General features: G+C 34.7%; 2 protein-coding genes across 4 annotated transcripts in view; one reads left to right on the top strand and one right to left on the bottom strand.

The window, feature by feature from the left end:
• Nucleotides 1-5,896: 5,896 nt before the first annotated feature.
• Nucleotides 5,897-10,142, bottom strand: cdkn2c (cyclin-dependent kinase inhibitor 2C (p18, inhibits CDK4)). Its single transcript, NM_001199994.1, has 3 exons — nt 10,016-10,142; nt 8,999-9,641; nt 5,897-6,909 (listed from the first exon to the last, which is right to left on the bottom strand). The coding sequence occupies exons 2-3, from the start codon at nt 9,128-9,130 to the stop codon at nt 6,529-6,531; spliced, it is 513 nt and encodes a 170-aa protein (NP_001186923.1). The 5' UTR covers nt 9,131-9,641; nt 10,016-10,142; the 3' UTR covers nt 5,897-6,528.
• Nucleotides 10,143-11,524: 1,382 nt separating this feature from the next.
• faf1 (Fas (TNFRSF6) associated factor 1) overlaps nt 11,525-19,451 on the top strand; it is a 134,446-nt gene continuing 126,519 nt past the window's right edge. For 2 of the 3 annotated variants that reach the window (XR_012383654.1, XM_021478230.3), the window contains exons 1-3: nt 11,576-11,840; nt 13,173-13,241; nt 19,326-19,372. Coding sequence is in view for 2 of the 3 variants with exons in the window: in XM_021478230.3 (XP_021333905.1) it covers nt 11,790-11,840; nt 13,173-13,241; nt 19,326-19,372 (167 nt within the window). In the remaining variant the exon portion in view is untranslated. 3 annotated transcript variants of the gene reach the window in all.

The raw sequence follows: 19,451 nt of genomic DNA, 5'->3' as shown, positions 1-19,451 counted from the left end.
CCATCCATTTATTCATCCTTTGATTTATCCATGCATCGATCACCCACCTATTTATCTATCCACCCTCGTTCACCATCATACATTAATTCATCAATCTTTCCATCACCCATCTATCCACCATTCCATCTATATATATCCATTCATCTGTCATCCATCCATCCATCCATCCATCCATTCATTCATCCTTCGTTTCATTCATGCATCGATCACCCACCTATTTATGTATCCATCATCATTCACCATCATACATTTATTTATCATTCTTTCCATCACCCATCTATCCACCATTCCATATATATATATATATATATATATATATATATATATATATATATATATATATATATATATATATATATATATCCATCCATCTCCCATTACATCCACATATACATGTATCCTTCTATCCATCTTTCTATCTATTTATCTGCCATCCACCCATTTCTTTATCAATCAGTACATCTATCATCCATCTCTCCATATAAATTAATCTATACATAATTTATCAATTTGTCATCCATCCATCATTCTTTTTTCTATCTATGTATCATTCATCTATCTGTCCATCTATCCATTCATATCTATCCATCAATCTATCATTCATATATCTTTTCATCTTTCATCCATCCATCTATCCATTCATGCATCCACCCATCTTTCGATTCACCTGTCATACATCATTCCATCCATATATATCTATCCATCGATCTGTCATCCATCCATCTTTATATCAATCCATTCATCTGTCATCCATCTATCTTTTCATCCATCCATCCGCCATTCCATTTATATTTACATCTATCTATCTATCTATCTATCTATCTATCTATCTATCTATCTATCTATCTATCTATCTATCTATCTATCTATCTATCTATCTATCTATCTATCTATCTATCTATCTGTCTATCTGTCTATCTATCCATCCATAATTATTCATCTATATATCATTTATCCATCTGTCATTCACCCATAATTCTTTTATCTATTCATCATCCATTCATCTGTCCATCCATCCATTTATCCATCATCCATATATCTTTCCATTTTTCATCCATCCATCCATCTATCCATTCATGCATCCATCCGTCTTTCTGTTCACCCATCATTCATTCAGGCATCTATTCATCGATCCACTCTGCTTCCCTCCATCCATTTATCATCATCCGTACATCCATCTATCATTCCATCCACATCCATCCATCCATCTGCCATCTATCCATCCTTCTATTCACTCATCTGCAATTCACCCATCCATCCATACATCATTCATCTGCCATTCACCCATCCATCCATACATCATTCATTCACCCATACATCCATCCAACCAACCAACCTATTGTTTCATCCATCAATCCGTCCTTTGATCCATCCATCGATTCATCCATCCATCCGTTATCCCACCACCCATCAACCATCATCTTTCCACCCATCAACCTTTATCTATCCACCCATCTACACATCCATCATTCATCCATCAATCCGTCCAACCATGTATTCATTCATCCATCCATCCATCCATCATCCATATATGCTTCCATCAAGCATTTCTGCCACTCATTATCCATTCATGCATCTGTATATTCATCTCTCCCTCTTACCTCTTCCTCCTATCAATACATCATCCCATCCATCCATTAATCCATTCATTCATTCTTGTCATCCATCTACCCATCCACACATATATCCATCCATGCATCTTTCTATCTCTCTCTCCATTCATCCATCAATCTGCGAACTTTGTCTGCTTGACGCCTGTGAGAATGTGGAAGGAAGCTGCTGCACTTGAACTGAGTTTTTTAGCTGTCAGTCATTGCAACCAAAAATGAACCGCACAGGCAAAATGCACAGCAGGCCCTCCCGAATGTCTGATAAAAGTGTCCTTGTCAACGGGCCAACATCTCACCACCACAGGGCTTTTGGACATATTGTATCACCCCTTCTGTGGGAAAACAGTGTTTTGAAGTGGCACTCCACCTGGCAGCTGCTCATGCGAGCTCTTGTAACACTCATAAATTACAAAGCAGCAAACTTGTTCTATTGCCCACAAAATCAGACACATTGGCTGTAACGCAATGGGTGTTTTATTCAGTCTTCTGCATTAACATTCAAACATAAACCAAGGCAAGTCGGCTGTTTTATTCCTCTTACAATTATTTGCATACACTGAATTTAAAAACTGTTGTGAAAAAGTGACAAACATGACATAAGTAAACATATATATGAGTAATCACACTGAAATAAATGCATTCTGAATCAATAGAATGACAAACAAAGGTTGATATGAGTTTAAAGATGTGGACATTTCTGTTGAGCAATTAAACAGACACTGCACAAAATCAGACACCGGCCCCGGGCAAACAGTTTGTGAAATGCAGATGAAAGGTCTGCCACATGATGGTCCCTTGTGTCTCCGTTCGGGTAAAATTGAACTGAACTTGAAGTAGCATAGCTTCAGTCAAAATTTGAAATCTTGTTTTTCTTATGTGCCCTATCATGGGCTTCAAGAGCAATATCACAATGATCAGCAAAACAGAAATAACCCTAACGTTATTTTTACAACTGTAAGGCCTCTCTTAAAATGTTCTCCAACATATAAAACAACTATCCAGCATCAATCACTATTTCCGATTTAAACAATTACCCACATAAAGAGATACTGTAGTACATATTATACTGTTATTGCATAATAATAATAATAAATAACAATAATAAAGTGTATATATATTATAATATTTATTACAAGTATAGTAAACTGATAAACTAATACATACTGTGGGTTTTACTACTCTAAATGGTGGTGTATTGTAGCATAATATACCTTATAGCTGTAGAGAGCGTGGCGTATTTGGGTTTATATTACAAAATTATTGTTATTAAAATATTTATATATTGTTGTTGCCATTGTATTTAACCACAACTGTATAATTATCACAACATATTAATTTATCGTACTATAATACCATATTTATATATTATTATTACTACTATAGTTATTACTGTACCACAGCAACTGTAGATTTACCACAACATATAAATTAATTTACCTTACTATAATACCATATTTATATATTGTTATTACCATTGTATTTAACAACAACTGTAGAATTACCACAACATATGAGTTAATTTACCTTACTATCATAACATATATATTGTTATTACCATTGTATTTAACCACAACTGTAGAATTACCACAACATATAAATTAATTTACCTTACTATAATACCATTAGGCATGGGGTGGTATAAGATTTTGACGGTATAACCTTGGATAAAAATATCATGGTATTGTGATTACTGCTCTAAAATATGTTATTTTTAAATGTCTGGGTAAAAAACAAATACTTTTTTTAAACACAATATAATTTATTTAAAAAAAACATTTAAAATATTTTGGAACAGCAAACATGTCAGGCTAAATAATTCTAATTGAAAATTGACTTCTGCTGTCTTCATTTATGTCAAAAACAGATTTTATTTTTTTACAACTTAAAATGGCATCTTTGAATATCTTTTTCTGCTGGAGATACTGTTGCCCCAAAAATATGTAAATAAAAAATCTTATACATACCTCAGCAATGGTTTTGCAAAAAATTGACGTTTTCAAACCGCTCTATACCTTGAAAACGGTTATAGTCCCTTGCCTAAATACCATATTTATATATATTGTTATTACCATTGTATTTAACCACAGCAACTAGAATTACCACAACATATACATTAATTTACTTTATTATAATACCATATTTATATATTGTTATTACCATTGTATTTAACCACAACTGTAGAATTACCACAACATATTAATTAATTTACCTTACTATGATATGGTATAATAATATTTACTTTAAAATTTGTATTTCACCTGGGTATAGACCACTAAAGGAGTTGCTCTCATTTAATAGTTAACTATCAGCTTATGGAGAGATGTTTTATGCTTATATAGATATGCTACAGTTCGTGGAAGCAATGTAGACAGGATGCAAATATTTGCAGAAAACGTATATTCTCGACATTATGATAGATATTTTTGGCTTTTAATAATTCACATACTCTTTTGTTTTTGCATGCTACATATGGATTATAAAATAGTGTTTTGACAAACCTAGGTGCATTACTTTTCATAAATATTGTTTTTGTTTGTTAGTTTACTACACATACATGCTGAACTGACCACAGACATGCCCAAACACGTTTGCAGATTCTGCACATTTAGGCGTCGATTTATTTACCTTCATTTGTTGCTGACAGTCGATATAAACCCGTCTTGAGAGCCGAATATTGACCATAAAATTTCAATAATTAGATTAAAAATATAACGCGTGATCAGGCGTCGCGCGTTTCAAAAAAGATTATCCGCAGGCGCGCAACCAGGAAGAAGATATCTGGCATGATGGCATCCTAAAAATCATAAAAACTGTATTAGAGTGGCAAAAACATCCTACAAGTGGTTTTCTTTAGCAGAAAGAGAGGAAGAGCGAGTTTTAAAAAAGAATCGTAAGTGCTTGTTGTCATCGAAAGCGCCTAAATTTGAAAATCCTGGCATTGCGCGCTGGCGTTTCCTCCCACTAAACTAACGGATCTGCTGCTTCTGCTCGACCATGAAAACTCTCAGAGAGAGTCACCATTTTATCATTCTCTATCTCATTTTATATGGTGCCATCTTAAAGATCAGCCCATATGGCGCAGACCCCTTAAATAAAAGCGCATTATTTATACATATATATCCATGATCATAATATAGCACTTACGTACGATTTCGTACTCCTGGTTTTGAAATGAATGACTGCCACACACCACATGTCAAAACATTTGTTTTATATCACAGCGAGAGAAAGCACAGCAATAACGTGCCCACATAAGACGCATATTTATATTTGGATTTCACTTTAGGCTACATGCGTTTCTATTATGTTTGGTTCGATAGCGGTCAGTAACAGTTAGATATGAGGATAGCCGAGAATATGAAAAGGATTTAATAATCGGTTGTAAAATAAATGTAAATCAAGTTCCGGAATATGCAAACTTTGCATTCATATAGTTTGGAGGAAAAAGCCCTGTTTGAAATGGACTCTAAATATAATAAACAGCGTTCCTGCATCTTAATTGTAAGTAACTTATTTTTCAAAGCTATCACTCGATGTCAAATATATGTTTGATTAAAAATATCAGGATTTTTAGAGTAGAGAATTTGAGGCCCGCTTTATATAGGCTACCTGACAAATATGTAAATGTACAAAATATCAGCAAATATTCATGTTTTGTTGCTTGTAGTGTTTTTTAGTGTTAATATAAAATGATTTTATATTAAATTAAAAATTTAAATTAAATTAAATATTGATTAAACAACATAATAACAAATCATTTAAAAATAATAGCTAATAATAATATCAATTACACATTTTGCCAAACTACATCAATTTAGCATACTTAAACATTATTAAGAAAAAAATCGTATAGGCTAATGCTTTTTTGACAATCCCAAGACAGTTTTAAACCCCACTAATATCTTTATAAACTAGGCCTATATAAAATAGATTTTATTTAAAAAATTGTTTTAAAAACTTATCATTTTTTTCTAACTTTTTAAGAAACACGGATGTACAAGAAATACAAGGTAGCCAAATTGACCCACTTTTTTAAAGGTATGAACTTATTCTCCTCATGTAAATCACCGAACAATGAGAATTAGTTTATATTAAATTAGTTTCTCTTTTCTACCTGTGTAAAAAGCTTATTATTGTTAGCTGTATCCTCTTTGTGTTTACAGAGGGAACGGCAGACTTCTCGTGTTGGTACACAAATACACACTAAAAATATACAACCGCCACCGCTAACGTCAAAGTATTTTTCTCATTTAAACATTAGACAACATAAAAACACTTACCCATAATCAAATTCAAATATTTTAATAGTCACATAAAGGTGTTTTAGGCCCACCCGAATTCCAGTGACACAAGGCCAGAGTTAAACACATACTGAAACCGTTTCAACAGTTGTCTTTGGTTATTTGGCAAGATTTTAATATTTTCAAAAGCGATAAAAAGACAATCCTTCACAGTTAAACAACAGTTAAAAAGGCATTAATTACAAGCAAAAGTGCAAGTTGACTGTGACAAAACTAAACACAGCAAAACTCATGGCAGGGTGCTGATTTTATATAGTGCAATTACTTTGTTTTTGACAATCTCAATTAATCTACATTTAATTTTTTGTGTTTGTTATGAAACAGCACCCATAGAACAAACATGAGCTCGAAAGTTAGAGAAACGTATGCTATATACAAATCTAAAATGGAGGTGACCTGAAAAATATCCCGTTGACAAAAAAAAAAGTTAAGAGCCATAAGTCATCGGAAATGTTAATTATTCTTCACCCACAAAAACAAACAAACAAACAAACAAACAAGCCCCTGAGCCCAATATTTTACACTGCAATAAGAGGTAGTTGGCTGAATATTCTGCAATTGCAATAAAGCGCTAATTCAGCATTGATCCGCTACCTCTGCTACACGCAGGCCCACAGTCACAATCTCTGGCTGGATTGTAAAGACGCAATGCTCTCCAACCACTCCACAGTTCTGTGTTTTTGGTGCATAAACGCCAGGTCACGAGGTGTGTACCCTTTTGCGTTAGCCAGAAAAGGCTGCGTCACGCAATGCGTTACGAGAAACTGCACGACATCCAAGTGTCCTTCGCGCGCCGCCAGATGCAGAGGCAGGTTGCCGTCGTTGTCTAGGAGATTGACATCAGCACCGTTCTGCGCGAGCACGTGCAGGGTGTCCAGATATCCGTCACGCGCTGCATCGTGGATGACGGTCAGTCCTAGTATGGGGTCGCGCACGTTTGGGTCTGCGCCAGCTTGTAAAAGGGTCTCCGCGATGCTCGGGCAGCCAAGTTTCATCACCTGAGATGCAACACAAAGAGAACACGTTTTAGGGTCTTTAAATATTAATCAGCTTACAATTAAAAATTATTCATTTGACTTATATTTTTTATTAAGGTAAGTGCACTGTAAAAAAAATCCTGGTTGCCTTAATTTATAAGCTGAATCAAATTAACCCGAACTTGTATTATGTTAAACTTAAAACTTATAAATTATAAAATTAAGTTAGAACATGATTAACTTAGTCTAATAAGTTAACATGACCTAAAACATGTGCTGTCAGGACTAATTGATCGTATAGTTTTTTTTACAATGTGGTTGCAAACAACTTATATGGTCTGAATTTAAACAAACATTACATTAAACATTGGTATTTTTTATTAAGCCCATACAATTAGTTTGCAACCACTTACCTTTAAAATATAGTTAGGGTTAGGGTAAATTCAATGAATATTTTTTTTTCAGTGTAATGCACACTTAATTTTTTGTTGAATGTATACATTTGTGTACATGTGTACGTTGAATGTATTTGTGTTGCCTGTTTTTCCTGTGATTTGTGTAATGTGAACGCTGATGTGGTTGTGTGGTGAAGCCAAAGATAGATTTCCACTTATGGACAAAAAAGAAAGTAATTTTTTTATTTACAAGCTTTACGTGTATTATTAATAAAAAACATTATTTAGAATGAAAATATATACATGCATTAAGGAAAGTGTTTAACAAGTTTTTCAGCATTCTGCTTATACATATCTTTATGACAGTTCTGAGAAAGAATGTGCAGCTCTCAAAAGAGATTTTACTTTTGTTTTCTTGTAAGTTGATGGATTGTAAAAAGGGAAATTGCTTGTTTGAGAGAATAAGTACGACTTGAAGGCTGTGAAATAAAAGTGTGTATGGCAAACTATATCAGAAATCGAGCACAAATCGATCTCTTCAATTTTAACTGATCTCTAAAGATAAAAAAGTATCACTATGAATTGATTTTATGGAAATACTACCAGGAAGTTTACTACATCACATAAGTATTTTAAAAAGGCTATAAGGCTCCATTTTAAATGACTTTAAATTTCTGTTTTTAGATAATTTTTATGCATTATTTTTGATTATCTCATATTTAGAAACCAAATAGAAGGTGTGTATTTATTTATAAATATATTTGTCTATCAAAATGACCTACTAAATTTAAAAAAAGCTGATAAAATAATCAAAACCTTACAGGTAGTGACCAGTCACATTACATAAAACTCAAAATTTTCCTTATTCGTTCATATTTTTTATTCTAAGATCGTAATGTTGATAACACAACGTTTGCGAATATTTGATGTGACCTCCACTTATAAATTTGTCACATACGCATAAGCAGAAATTGCTATATGCTACAACATCGAGTATGGGGATTACCCAGTGTTCGGATAAGCTCTCGTTCTGAATCTTAAAAATATATATTGTGAGATTTTAACACAAGCACATGAGTAATCTCACAATATTTCAACTTGACCGAAATTTAGCAGCAATACTGTGTCAGGTGTAACATTCGGAGATACAAAATATTATATTTTAAACTAAAATAACATTTTTAAAACTTAAAAACAGGCTTTTGGGATTCGATTTTATTTTGTTCCTCTAGAGGGTTATATGTCATATAAAAGGAAATAACAAACATAAGCATCTACAATCATTTCGGGCCTTATAAAACTGGAACTGCATGATCATTAAAATACATGCAAAGTTTTCTGTTACATCTACAATCTGAAATAATTATAAAAAGCTGCCAAACATGTCAGGTTTCGTGTAGCTCGTGAGCTGATCTATACGGTGATAAAACACTTTTCGGTTTCAACAATAAATAGGCTATTGGAGAACAAGTGACGCACATTTGTTGGCATATAAAAATAGAAATAATTTGTAACAGGTGCGTAGTTGGTTCTCAGGTAAACCTTTTGATTTTTTCAAAAAGCCACCGGTTTGGTCAGAAGTAAATCAACCAGGCCACTGCTATAGTGACTGGAAGAAGGAAAAGAACAAGCTGTTTTCCTGAAGCTGATGCACTATGAATTATAAACATCGTGTTTTTTTATATGAAGGTTGTAGGTGGAGATGTGCGTCTAACCTGCAGTGCTGTCCTGCCATATTTATTCTTCTCGTTAACGTTCACGTTGCTTTGAAGTGTCTGCTCAACTTCCATCAGATCCCCAATCGCAGCTGCAGTGCTCAGCCTGTCTAAAGCAGTGTCCTCGGCCATTATATCCTGACAAAGGAAAGTAGAATATCTCTGATTTTGTTAATAAAAATGTCCGCTGGTGGAGATATGGAAAAAGCACTACAAAGCAGTAGTAAATAGTCCGATCCTCCAGCCCCCCTAAAAAATATCCGTTGGAGATGCGCCAAGGTCCACCCACATTAGGCTAACATCGTCCTACTGAAGCCATCGGAACCAGTGGAGAAAACAGAGATGCGGAGCCATCTCTAATCAAAATAAGAACGATCAAGAACAATTAAACAAAAGAAACATCCTCTTTTCTGCGATCGACGCCCGTGCCCAAAAATGGCATGAATGTACTGTGGTCTTAGTCCAGATACTCGATCTCTCGCATTCAAACAGATTTGCAGTAGTCACATGAAAATGATCGGATCCGAGAGGCAAACTTCCCTTTCATATGTCCTCTGATAATATGCAGGTGCAATGGGCTGAAGAGCTGCGATGCGTTCGTGGTATTCGCAGATGTAGTCATTCCGAGCTTCTTCCACGACCTCTGAAACAGAGAAAGGAGCCTGTTACTTCGCTGAGAAAAAATATATTAAGCATCCAATCAATTTGCAACGACGTGTTGTGAGTTTTTTTGAGAGCTTCCCGCCAATTTTGAACATGAAACGTCAAGAGTCTTCATTGATGTGCACATCAAAGACCGCTGGCACCACGAAAGGCTTCGTACTGATACTAGTCCGGTGTAGCGAACTGGCACGCGTGCAAAACATTACTAACAGTGTTTCGGTATTCGCATTTCAAAACTCTAGGCTTGAATATCTACAAATGTTCCGCCGTAGTGATTCATTAGAGGTGCTTTACACTTCTGTGGAGGTTCAGCCGCTGGTCGAATCATTTGAAATGAAACATTGTATCCAGTACCTGCAGAATGGTTACATCGCTGGCTTCGGTTTATCCTCTTCTGATGGCTCTCGGGAGTTCAATACGCTGTTTATAAGACAGCTGAGTTTGTCAGAGAGTCTGCTGCTGTTTGACATCACTCCTTTTTGAAATAAAGGACCGACACTTCCGCCCATATAGAGGCGGAGCCGCTGGGACTCAACGGTAATGCTGCTGGGACTCAGGGAGAGGCTGATCCTCCTGACCGAAAGAGAGATGCACTTTCTGCTTTCAGTTTTGAATACGCATTCGCCTTTCCCGTGTAATAAAGCCTTTACGACGTTGGTGTTACCAATATAAGTTTCTTCTTTTGAAGTTGAATTAATTCAAGCTCCTCATGTGAAGAAAACACTGTAACAGCACAATGGGTTATATAGTCCTCCGCGTAGTTTGCCTATATTTACATTATGGCGTGTTTATCCATTCACCACACACTATTAAACTTATTATTAAATACATGATTTTAAAATCAGCTGAAGCTATAGAGTTTTTCTGGTGTTTTAGTTTTCTCTCTCATTTTTGAAACAACCACAGCAGATTATGATTTATCTGTTGCTATTTTTAATGCAAGGCTGTTAAATTCACAGTTTATTTATGTTCAATTACCCCAAAAGCTTTAGTAATTTAAATTGTAGTCGATGTTTCTGGCATAGGATTGTCTAGCTGACCTCCTGAAAGCAGTTTGGCTGGAAACGATGGCCTGATGTACTAAATCCCTTCAAGCCCCTCTAAAAACCAGGCAGGACTGCTTATAACTAAGCTGGTGTATGGACCATTTTGAGAGATGTAAACGAAACAATGGTCCCAATATATTTTAATTTCTATAGCCACATATTGATAGATAATTTTGTGATAGATGTTTTAACATGTAGTCATGATTGAATTGCCTCTTGTTACAGTTATGAAATAGTTTGATAACAAGCAGGAAATGTTCATGGGTCACACTGAAATGGTTATTATGCATTTATTTTTGTTGTATTATTTGTAGACAAGGTTGTTGATATCTTGTTGTTTTTCTTTTGTATGTTTACAATAAAATAACGTTTAGGTAATTTAATTGCATTGAACTTTAGGATGCCTTTGCTTAAGATGCTCTGACACATTTAAAACGGCCCCAAACCAATCTAAACCAGCAATGGTGTGATTGAGAACACCAGCAAGCACACATTTATATCCCTGGCATAGATTACACCAATGAAAACTGTTCGTTCATCAGAATGTACATACAAATTTAGTCTAAACAAGTGATTTATTAAGAGTTTGGTCTTGCCTATCTTCTTGTTTACAAAATAAAAAAAGTTATTTTAGGTGGTTGCACAGTGTAAACAGAACTTGTTACAGCTAAAACAACAATTCGGATGACTATGTAACACGGAAAAACATATATCTTAAAAGCTTTCTATTTTAAAATGGCTTATGCTAGCCAAACCAATCACTTGCAAATATCAGCCCATTCAAACTCAACGGCGGCCCTACGCAGTCCTTTTCCAACGATGTTTGTGTGGCGCCACCTCCGCGACAGTTTGCAGCACTTCTTTACGGCAGCCGTAAGATGAATTTGAACGCGATCTAGAACAGCAAAGTGACGATAACAGAAAACCTGAAAGCCGACAAACACTGACAACACGGCCCCGAAGAGCAGCATTCGCACTTAGTTATTTACCGCACGCTGACCTGCCGTGTCCCGAGCTGCTTTTTTGAAATTGATGGTTGATATTGTGGGGCTTTTTACATGATTCGTTAGCCTCTCTCTGCAATGGCCTCCGACAGCAACATGGACAGAGAAATGATCCTGGCCGACTTTCAGGTGGGTTTTCTCACATCAATACCCATGACCTCTGATTTCTCAAGCTCTGGATGTGTAGATGTGAGTCGTTTTTATGTGGTTGCTGAGTGTTAACCGGACAACGGCTTTTGAAGTCACTCCTTTTTGTTGACATGTCTCGAGATGATCAGCTGTCAGTGGCTTTGTTTGAGTTTTTCAGCAAACACGAAGTCTGGGCAGCACATGATTAAGCAAAATAACAGCAAACCGCGTGAAATATATCATTTTTATGTGGTCAGCTTATTCAGATATGGAAAAAATAAAATACTGTCATCTGTAGCCTGATCTGGCGTTGACCATGTAATGGCCAGAGGCTGTCAGATGACTCTGCACGGTTTTCTGTTTGTACACTGCCATTACCTGTCACATGGATGGTTTTCAGTTGGTTTGGGTCAAGACCTGACAGTTTAGTTGTAACTTCCTGACATATTGTGTGTTTAAAGTTAAATTGTTATTTTATTATAGAAGCAGATATAGCTCTAGAGTAAAGAAATAGTTAAGGAGGTGTAGACCCAAGTCTATTGCTGCCTTTGTATACTGTATGCTTTTATGATAAATTCATCCATCCATCCATCCATCCATCCATCCATCCATCCATCCATCCATCCATCCGTCTACCCATCAGTCCATCTACCTATCCATCTATCTGTCCATCTATCTCTGTATGTAGTATGGTTATGCCTGCTAATTTAACAAAAAATATTTTATTATCATTTTCTGAGATGTATGTAAGTCCAGTTATTTAAATTAGAATTCTAATATTTTATAGAAGCAGAAATAGCTCTAAAATAAATATTTAAGGAGGAATTGACCAAAATCTACTATATGTATGCTTTTCTCATAAACTTCCATCCATCCATTCTTACTTCCATTAACAAAATATTTTTCATGTTCAGTTACCCCAAAATCTTGTAGTGTAATGTACAATCATAAACATTCTATCTATCTATCTATCTATCTATATCTATCTATCTATCTATCTATCTATCTATCTATCTATCTATCTATCTATCTATCTATCTATCCATCCATCCATCCATCCATCCATCCATCCATCCATCCATCCATCCATCCATCCATCCATCCATCCATCCATCCATCCATCCATCCATCCATCCATCCATCCATCCATCCATCCATCCATCCATCCATCCATCCACCCACCCATCGTTATACCTGCAGTATTAATTAAATAATATTTAATCAACATCAATCTCTGAAATGTATCTAAGTCCTGTTATTATATAATTTCATTATCAGTTATTATTAATAAGCCAGTATTCTAAAGATGTTTTTTATTACTCATCATTTTAGGCATGTACCGGAATTGACAACATTGCTGAGGCGATCACACTTCTAGAACTAAACAACTGGGACTTGGTGGTAAGACACTATTTGTTGGTAAAATCTGTAAGACTGACTCCTAGGTAAAAGAATTTCAAGCCATCCAACCTTTTAACATGCTTGTTTTGTTTCCTGCTTATTGTTTGTTTGTGGATTGTGTTGATGAATCGGAGACAAAGCCAGTGTGTTTAGTGCAAACACTATTTAATGGGACCATTGTTCACAGAACATTCTGGCGCAGTGCTGTGGATGTATTAGCAGCATTCCTATATATAAGCTAGCACATTACTGAATTTACTCATCAATGAAACATTACTAGTCATGTTTGTAATTCAATACCTTATTAATATTTTGCCTGTACGCTTAGCAGAAATCAAGAATTTGTTGTTAGATACAGATCTGGCACTTTATTCTGTGGCTAGTTGTATTAATAATAGCATTTTTATGGAATTCAATTTAATATTATGTCATGAATCAAGCAAAATTACAACAGAATTAAACTATCAATAACCGCAGGATAGCAGGATTGACATTTAAATAACAATGTTTATGCTTTATGATAAATATCCAACCCCAAATAAAAATAGCTGTCATTACTTATTATAAAAGTTTACCTAAGATTTTACTACAACTATTAGAGCACTCTCTTTAGACCTATTTATATATTTTGAATTTTCGAACTGATGTCAGAACAAATATTCTTTTATTTACTGTTCTGCAATATTAATAATATTATAAGTCATATATCAATTCAGTTTTTTCTGTATTTGTAAAACATAGAAACATATCATTTTAAACCTTCCACAGTGGAAACAGTAGGGTCAAACTGCATCTTATCTCTGCAATTTGAAGCACATTTTGCAACATTCTTTATAGCAGTTGTTTTCAATACTGGTCCTGGGGACCAACTGCTCTGCACATTTTGCATGTCTTTGTTATCTGATACACTGTTCAGTTTATGGAGCTCTCTGCACATGAGCCAATGATCTGAATCAGGTGTGTTAAATAGGGGTGACATACAAAATGTGCAGAGCATTGGGTCACCATGACCAGGGTTGAAAACCACTGCTTTATAGTGTTATTTTAACACAAGGCTGACATTTAAGCGCATAGCTAACACATACCTCATAATTTTTTTTGTGGTCAGTGCTGACATTAATATTTAGTTACATTCAATCATGGTTTTCATTAAAAACTTTAAATTTTGAATAATTGCAAATAATCCTATTTTTAAGTGGCATTTGGATAAAAAAAAACATCTCTTTCTGTCATTTTGCATCCTTAAACCTTTTAAAATATGTTTTTTGTGTGTGTTTGTTTTCTTAAATGGAAAAAGTAGTCAATTTAGGATTTTTTAATTTTATGCAAATAATTTATGGTTTCAAGGCATAATTCACCTAAAATATTCTCTTCATTTAATTGCATTCAACTGCATTTTTTAAAAATTATTTTTATTGAACATTTTTGATTTTGAACAAAGCCCAAGATCCATCAAATGAAAAGTAAAATCAAATAAAAATAGTAATACTGCAACAATAGGTACAAAATCAGGATTGAAACATATCTGATACAGTCTCTGTCATATTTAACCAATATTTTAGTTTTCTTACTGGCACCATTTATTTTTTCTGTGGTGTATTCCAAATTTATAATAATAATAATAATAATAATAATAATAATTCCTTACATTTATATAGCACTTTTCTAGACACTCAGGGCGTACTCGCACTACTATGTACAGTTGCCTTGAACCATGTTAAAGCATGCTTGTCCCTTGTCCTCATCCACCACAGTGTGCAGCAAGCACCTGGATGATGCGAAGGCAGCTATATTGAACCAGACCGTACACCAATTGGTGGAGAGGTGACCAAGTGATGAAGCCAATTATGATATGGGGATGTTAGGAGGCCATGATGGACAGAGGCCAGTGTGCACAGAGAGTCAGGACCTCAGTTTAAAGTCTCATCCAAAAACGTCGCTCACTGAGCAGTATAGAGTCCCCATCACTATACTGGGGCGTTAGGACTCACACAGACTGTAGGTTGAGCACCCCCTGTTAGCCTTGCTAACACCACTTCCAGCAGCAACCTAGCTTTCAGTGTGTTCTCGCATCCAGGTACTGACCAGGCTCAGTCCTGCTTCGCTTCAGTGGGCAACCATCTGAGAATTGCAGAGAGCTAGCTACCAGCAAATAATGTCCAGTATATGGAGCCTCCAGGATAGATCCGCAAGAGCAGATAGATCCAGCCATATTTTCACATTGTTTCCATATTTTCAGATTGTTTTCATATTTTCAGGATTGTTTTCATGTTTTCAGCATTGATCATTCTTTGGTTGATTGATAAGGAGAATTAAATTTTTAAACTTTATTAGATTTTTTCTATCAAATTTTTTATTTATAACTTTTTTTTTTTAAAATAAATGTATGGTTAATTAATGGATCTCATAATTAAATGGCAAATTTTAAGTCTAGATCTAAACATATTTATTTTATTTTTTAATATAAGATTTCTTATTCATGAACTGCTTCTCTCTTGGTGAACAAATAGTGTTTTCTTTGTTGCTCCTAACAGGCAGAGCTTATGTATCTAGGTGTCTGTTTCAATCGATAATGTTGTTTGAACAGACAGTAATGTCTGCTACAGTCTAGTCTGCAGATACTTACATATTTTTATAGCCTTTCATCTTATCTATTGCAAACAGATCATTTAGACAGATCAAATCGGTCCTGAAAAATCCTTGTTCCAGGAACCCTTCTCTCTCTTTGAAATACAGTGTTCTTTTTTAATTGAAGCCATCTCAGTCATAATACAAGGCAAGCATGATGATTTATCGTCTTTTATATCACCTTTCATTCGCTGCCACAGACATGATTTCACCTAAAAAAAAATACGCAGATGTGACATCTGTCACACCACAGACAAAAGCAGGCTGGAGAGCTATGATTTTATTGGGTGAAACGTAACAGGCGTGTCTTCTGGCAGTTTCCATTGTGCTAATTTGCATGAGCAACCTACACTCGCACTAAAAGTGTGGCCTTCAGTCCATCCCATATGCAACAGAGGTACAAAGAATGCAGTGTCAAGACGGATCTAAAGTGACAGTACTCAAACAAACATCAAGAAACTGCGGTTTTACAGACAGATTTTCCTCCACAAAGTCGCTCTTTATCTTTAAAGTGGGGCTGTTTTACTATATTTAGCAGGGAGCTGGTTGTATGCTGGCAGCAATTCAAAGAAAGCAGGCTCAAGCGTACGCCGTGGTTAAGTGCACCTGTGAATGTGATGACTTGCTGTTACTGCGCAGGGTTGAAAAAATTAAGACGGGACAGCCAGCGAGTGTTTGAACACCCCACATGCTGAAGCCAGGATGTGTGCCGTACTCTTGATCACATAAACACCGCGCTACACCTGAGCAAATCTTACACGAGCAGTCAAAGATCTGCTGCTTGTATATTTCTCTGACCATCAACGGTTAGATCTGTGAAAATATCTGATGTTCTGTCTCTACACAGACAAAATATCATGTCTACGGCCTCTTCAGGCATGGAAAAAATCTGGGAGCATAGCAAGCGTTGCGATGTACGTCCTTGTATACACTCTGTTATTTGGCTCAATCAGAAGTCATTCCATTCAGATCTGTATCCACCGAGTAAGGCTTCTTATCACAGTCTGGCTCCAGAAGCCACTTGCTCACACACGCACAGACACAAACACATCAAGCCATCACTGTGCATTCCAATTCAGTCTGAAGGGGAAAATATGCGGTCCCCATTGCTGGATACTTGTGGTTTGGGTTTTCTACCTGAATATCTGATTTTCACCATTCAGAAATAGTCATGCTTTTATTAGCTTTGGCATCCTATAAAGCATTTAACATTTATATCAGTATGGCATTTGGGCTATGTTATGTTACTAACTGTATTTCGGATGAATGAAATAATAAAGGTAATTTCATATTATTCTTTATTGTTTATTTTGTAGTGCCGTAAAATAAATAGTTTCAAGTAAAATAATTTAATCATTTGGATAACCACAATCTTATTCAACCACAGGGATGAAATTTAGTTTAACTTTGTTTTATTGATGGATATTAGTTAGAAACTTACAGTATGAAATACAAAGAATCACAAGACATCAACTGTTCCAGTTTATCAGCAAAAAACTTTTAGTTCACATTTTCTTCCTTTCTGAGTTAAACAATACAAATATATATTTAAAAATATATTTAAAAAACATGAAACACAATTAAAAATCTATAATATAACATAATAAATATAATATAATATACTATAATATAATATAATATAATATAATATAATATAATATAATATAATATAATATAATATAATACAATAGCAAGATAAATAAAAAAACATTATAGATAAAAGTAACGCATTTTAGGTCATGCAGCAATACAACCTATTATAATTTTATATATAAATAAAAATATGCAAAATGTACAGCAAAAATAATTTCAGGGATGCAAATTGAAATAACAACATAATGACAACATCGCAAAGTTTAATTTTTTTTTGCATTTTATTTTGCACAATTTTATATTGGGCCTGTAATAATCAGTTTTTGAAAAGTGTTTTATATTTAAATATGTATATATTTGATTGATTAAATGTTTATATTTAATTAACTTATTTTTTTATTTAATTATATTTTTAAGTGCTTGAGCAAACTTTTTTCCAAAAGTGTGAAAAAAAGTGAGAAGAATTTTCTTTTTTTTCTAAAAATGTCCTTTCTATCTGGTTATTGTATAAACTGTTAATTAATTGAATTTAAAGAAAAGATACTTTATCATGACATATTATTGAAATATAAAATGAATTGTGTCATTGTGTGAGCTTTTTGACCAATTTGCTATATTATGCTGTTAAATTAATTAAAACACAAAATAAAATAAACAACAAACAAAAAATATATTTAATTTTTTAAAACGATTTATTTTATTTGTTAAACATTTAATAATGTATTATTGCAATGGCTTAGCTAATTTGTTTATTCCTTTTTTTCGGCTTAGTCCCTTTTTTAATCTAAGGTCGCCACAACGGAATGAACCGCCGACTTATCCAACATGTTTTAAGCAGCGGATGCCCTTCCAGATGCAACCCATCACTGGGAACCATCCATACGCTCTTGCATTCACACACATAGACTACGGACAATTTAGCTTACCCAATTCACCTATAGCGCATGTTTTTGGACTTGTTTTGTGACGCCTGGCTAGGCTAAATAAAAAGCTAAAAAGTACATTATTTATTTAAAAGTATAGTTTTAAGGGTGATTTAAAATGTATTTATATACATTTGTGTGTGTGTGTGTGTATGTGTGTATTTATGTATATAAATTATTATTATTATTATTATTATTATTATTATTATTATTTACCTTTTTATTTAGATAGGATAGTGGAGGTTACAGACAAGAAAGCATTGGGAGTAGAGAGAGGGGAAGGATCGGCAAAGGACTTAGAGATGGTAATCAAGCTCGAGTTGCCGTGAGCATATGTTGCCCCATTTAACCATTAGGCCAGGGGTGCCCAAACTCGGTCTTGGAGGGCCAGTGTCCTGCAAAGTTTAGTTCCTACCCCAATCAGACACACCCGGGCAAGCTAATCAAGCTCTTACTAGGCTTTCTAGAAACACTCTTGCAGGTGTGTTGAGGCAAGTTGGAGCTAAAATCTGCAAGATACCGGCCCTCCAGGACAGAGTTTGGACACCCTGGCCTGCACTAGGCTATTGGTGCCAAATGATTTAAATGTATTTATCAAACAAAGATCTTACTGGCACGGAAATCTAAAATGTTAACATTTACTGTAATCTTTCTTAATTTAAGGACTATATTTAGTCTTTTAAAATAGTTTTGGTCACATCGCAGGATTTTTTTTTTACAGTAAATGGAAATTATACAAACCTTTTCAACTTTAAAGTGTACAACTGACTGTATTCATTTTCATGTAAATTTAGTTGTGGAACCAGTGGGTAATTTCTTATCCAGTTATGGGTAGTTGCTTGTTTTACTTTCTTTTTTAAGTCAACTTAACTGGTATTTCTTGTATTCATAAATGCTAACACAAGCCCTTATTGAAAATACATTTGTGTTTTCTCTTTAGGCGGCCATCAATGGAGTGATACCACAAGAAAACGGGATCTTACAAAGGTATGAAGTTCATCAGCATCTTTCCCTCCACAAGATTATTGTAGAGATTTCACTTCATTCAGCTACATGCTCTTTTAAG

Source organism: Danio rerio, chromosome 8, assembly GCF_049306965.1.
Source record: "Danio rerio strain Tuebingen ecotype United States chromosome 8, GRCz12tu, whole genome shotgun sequence".
Lineage (NCBI taxonomy): Eukaryota > Metazoa > Chordata > Actinopteri > Cypriniformes > Danionidae > Danio > Danio rerio.
This window is presented reverse-complemented; position numbering and strand designations above follow the sequence as displayed.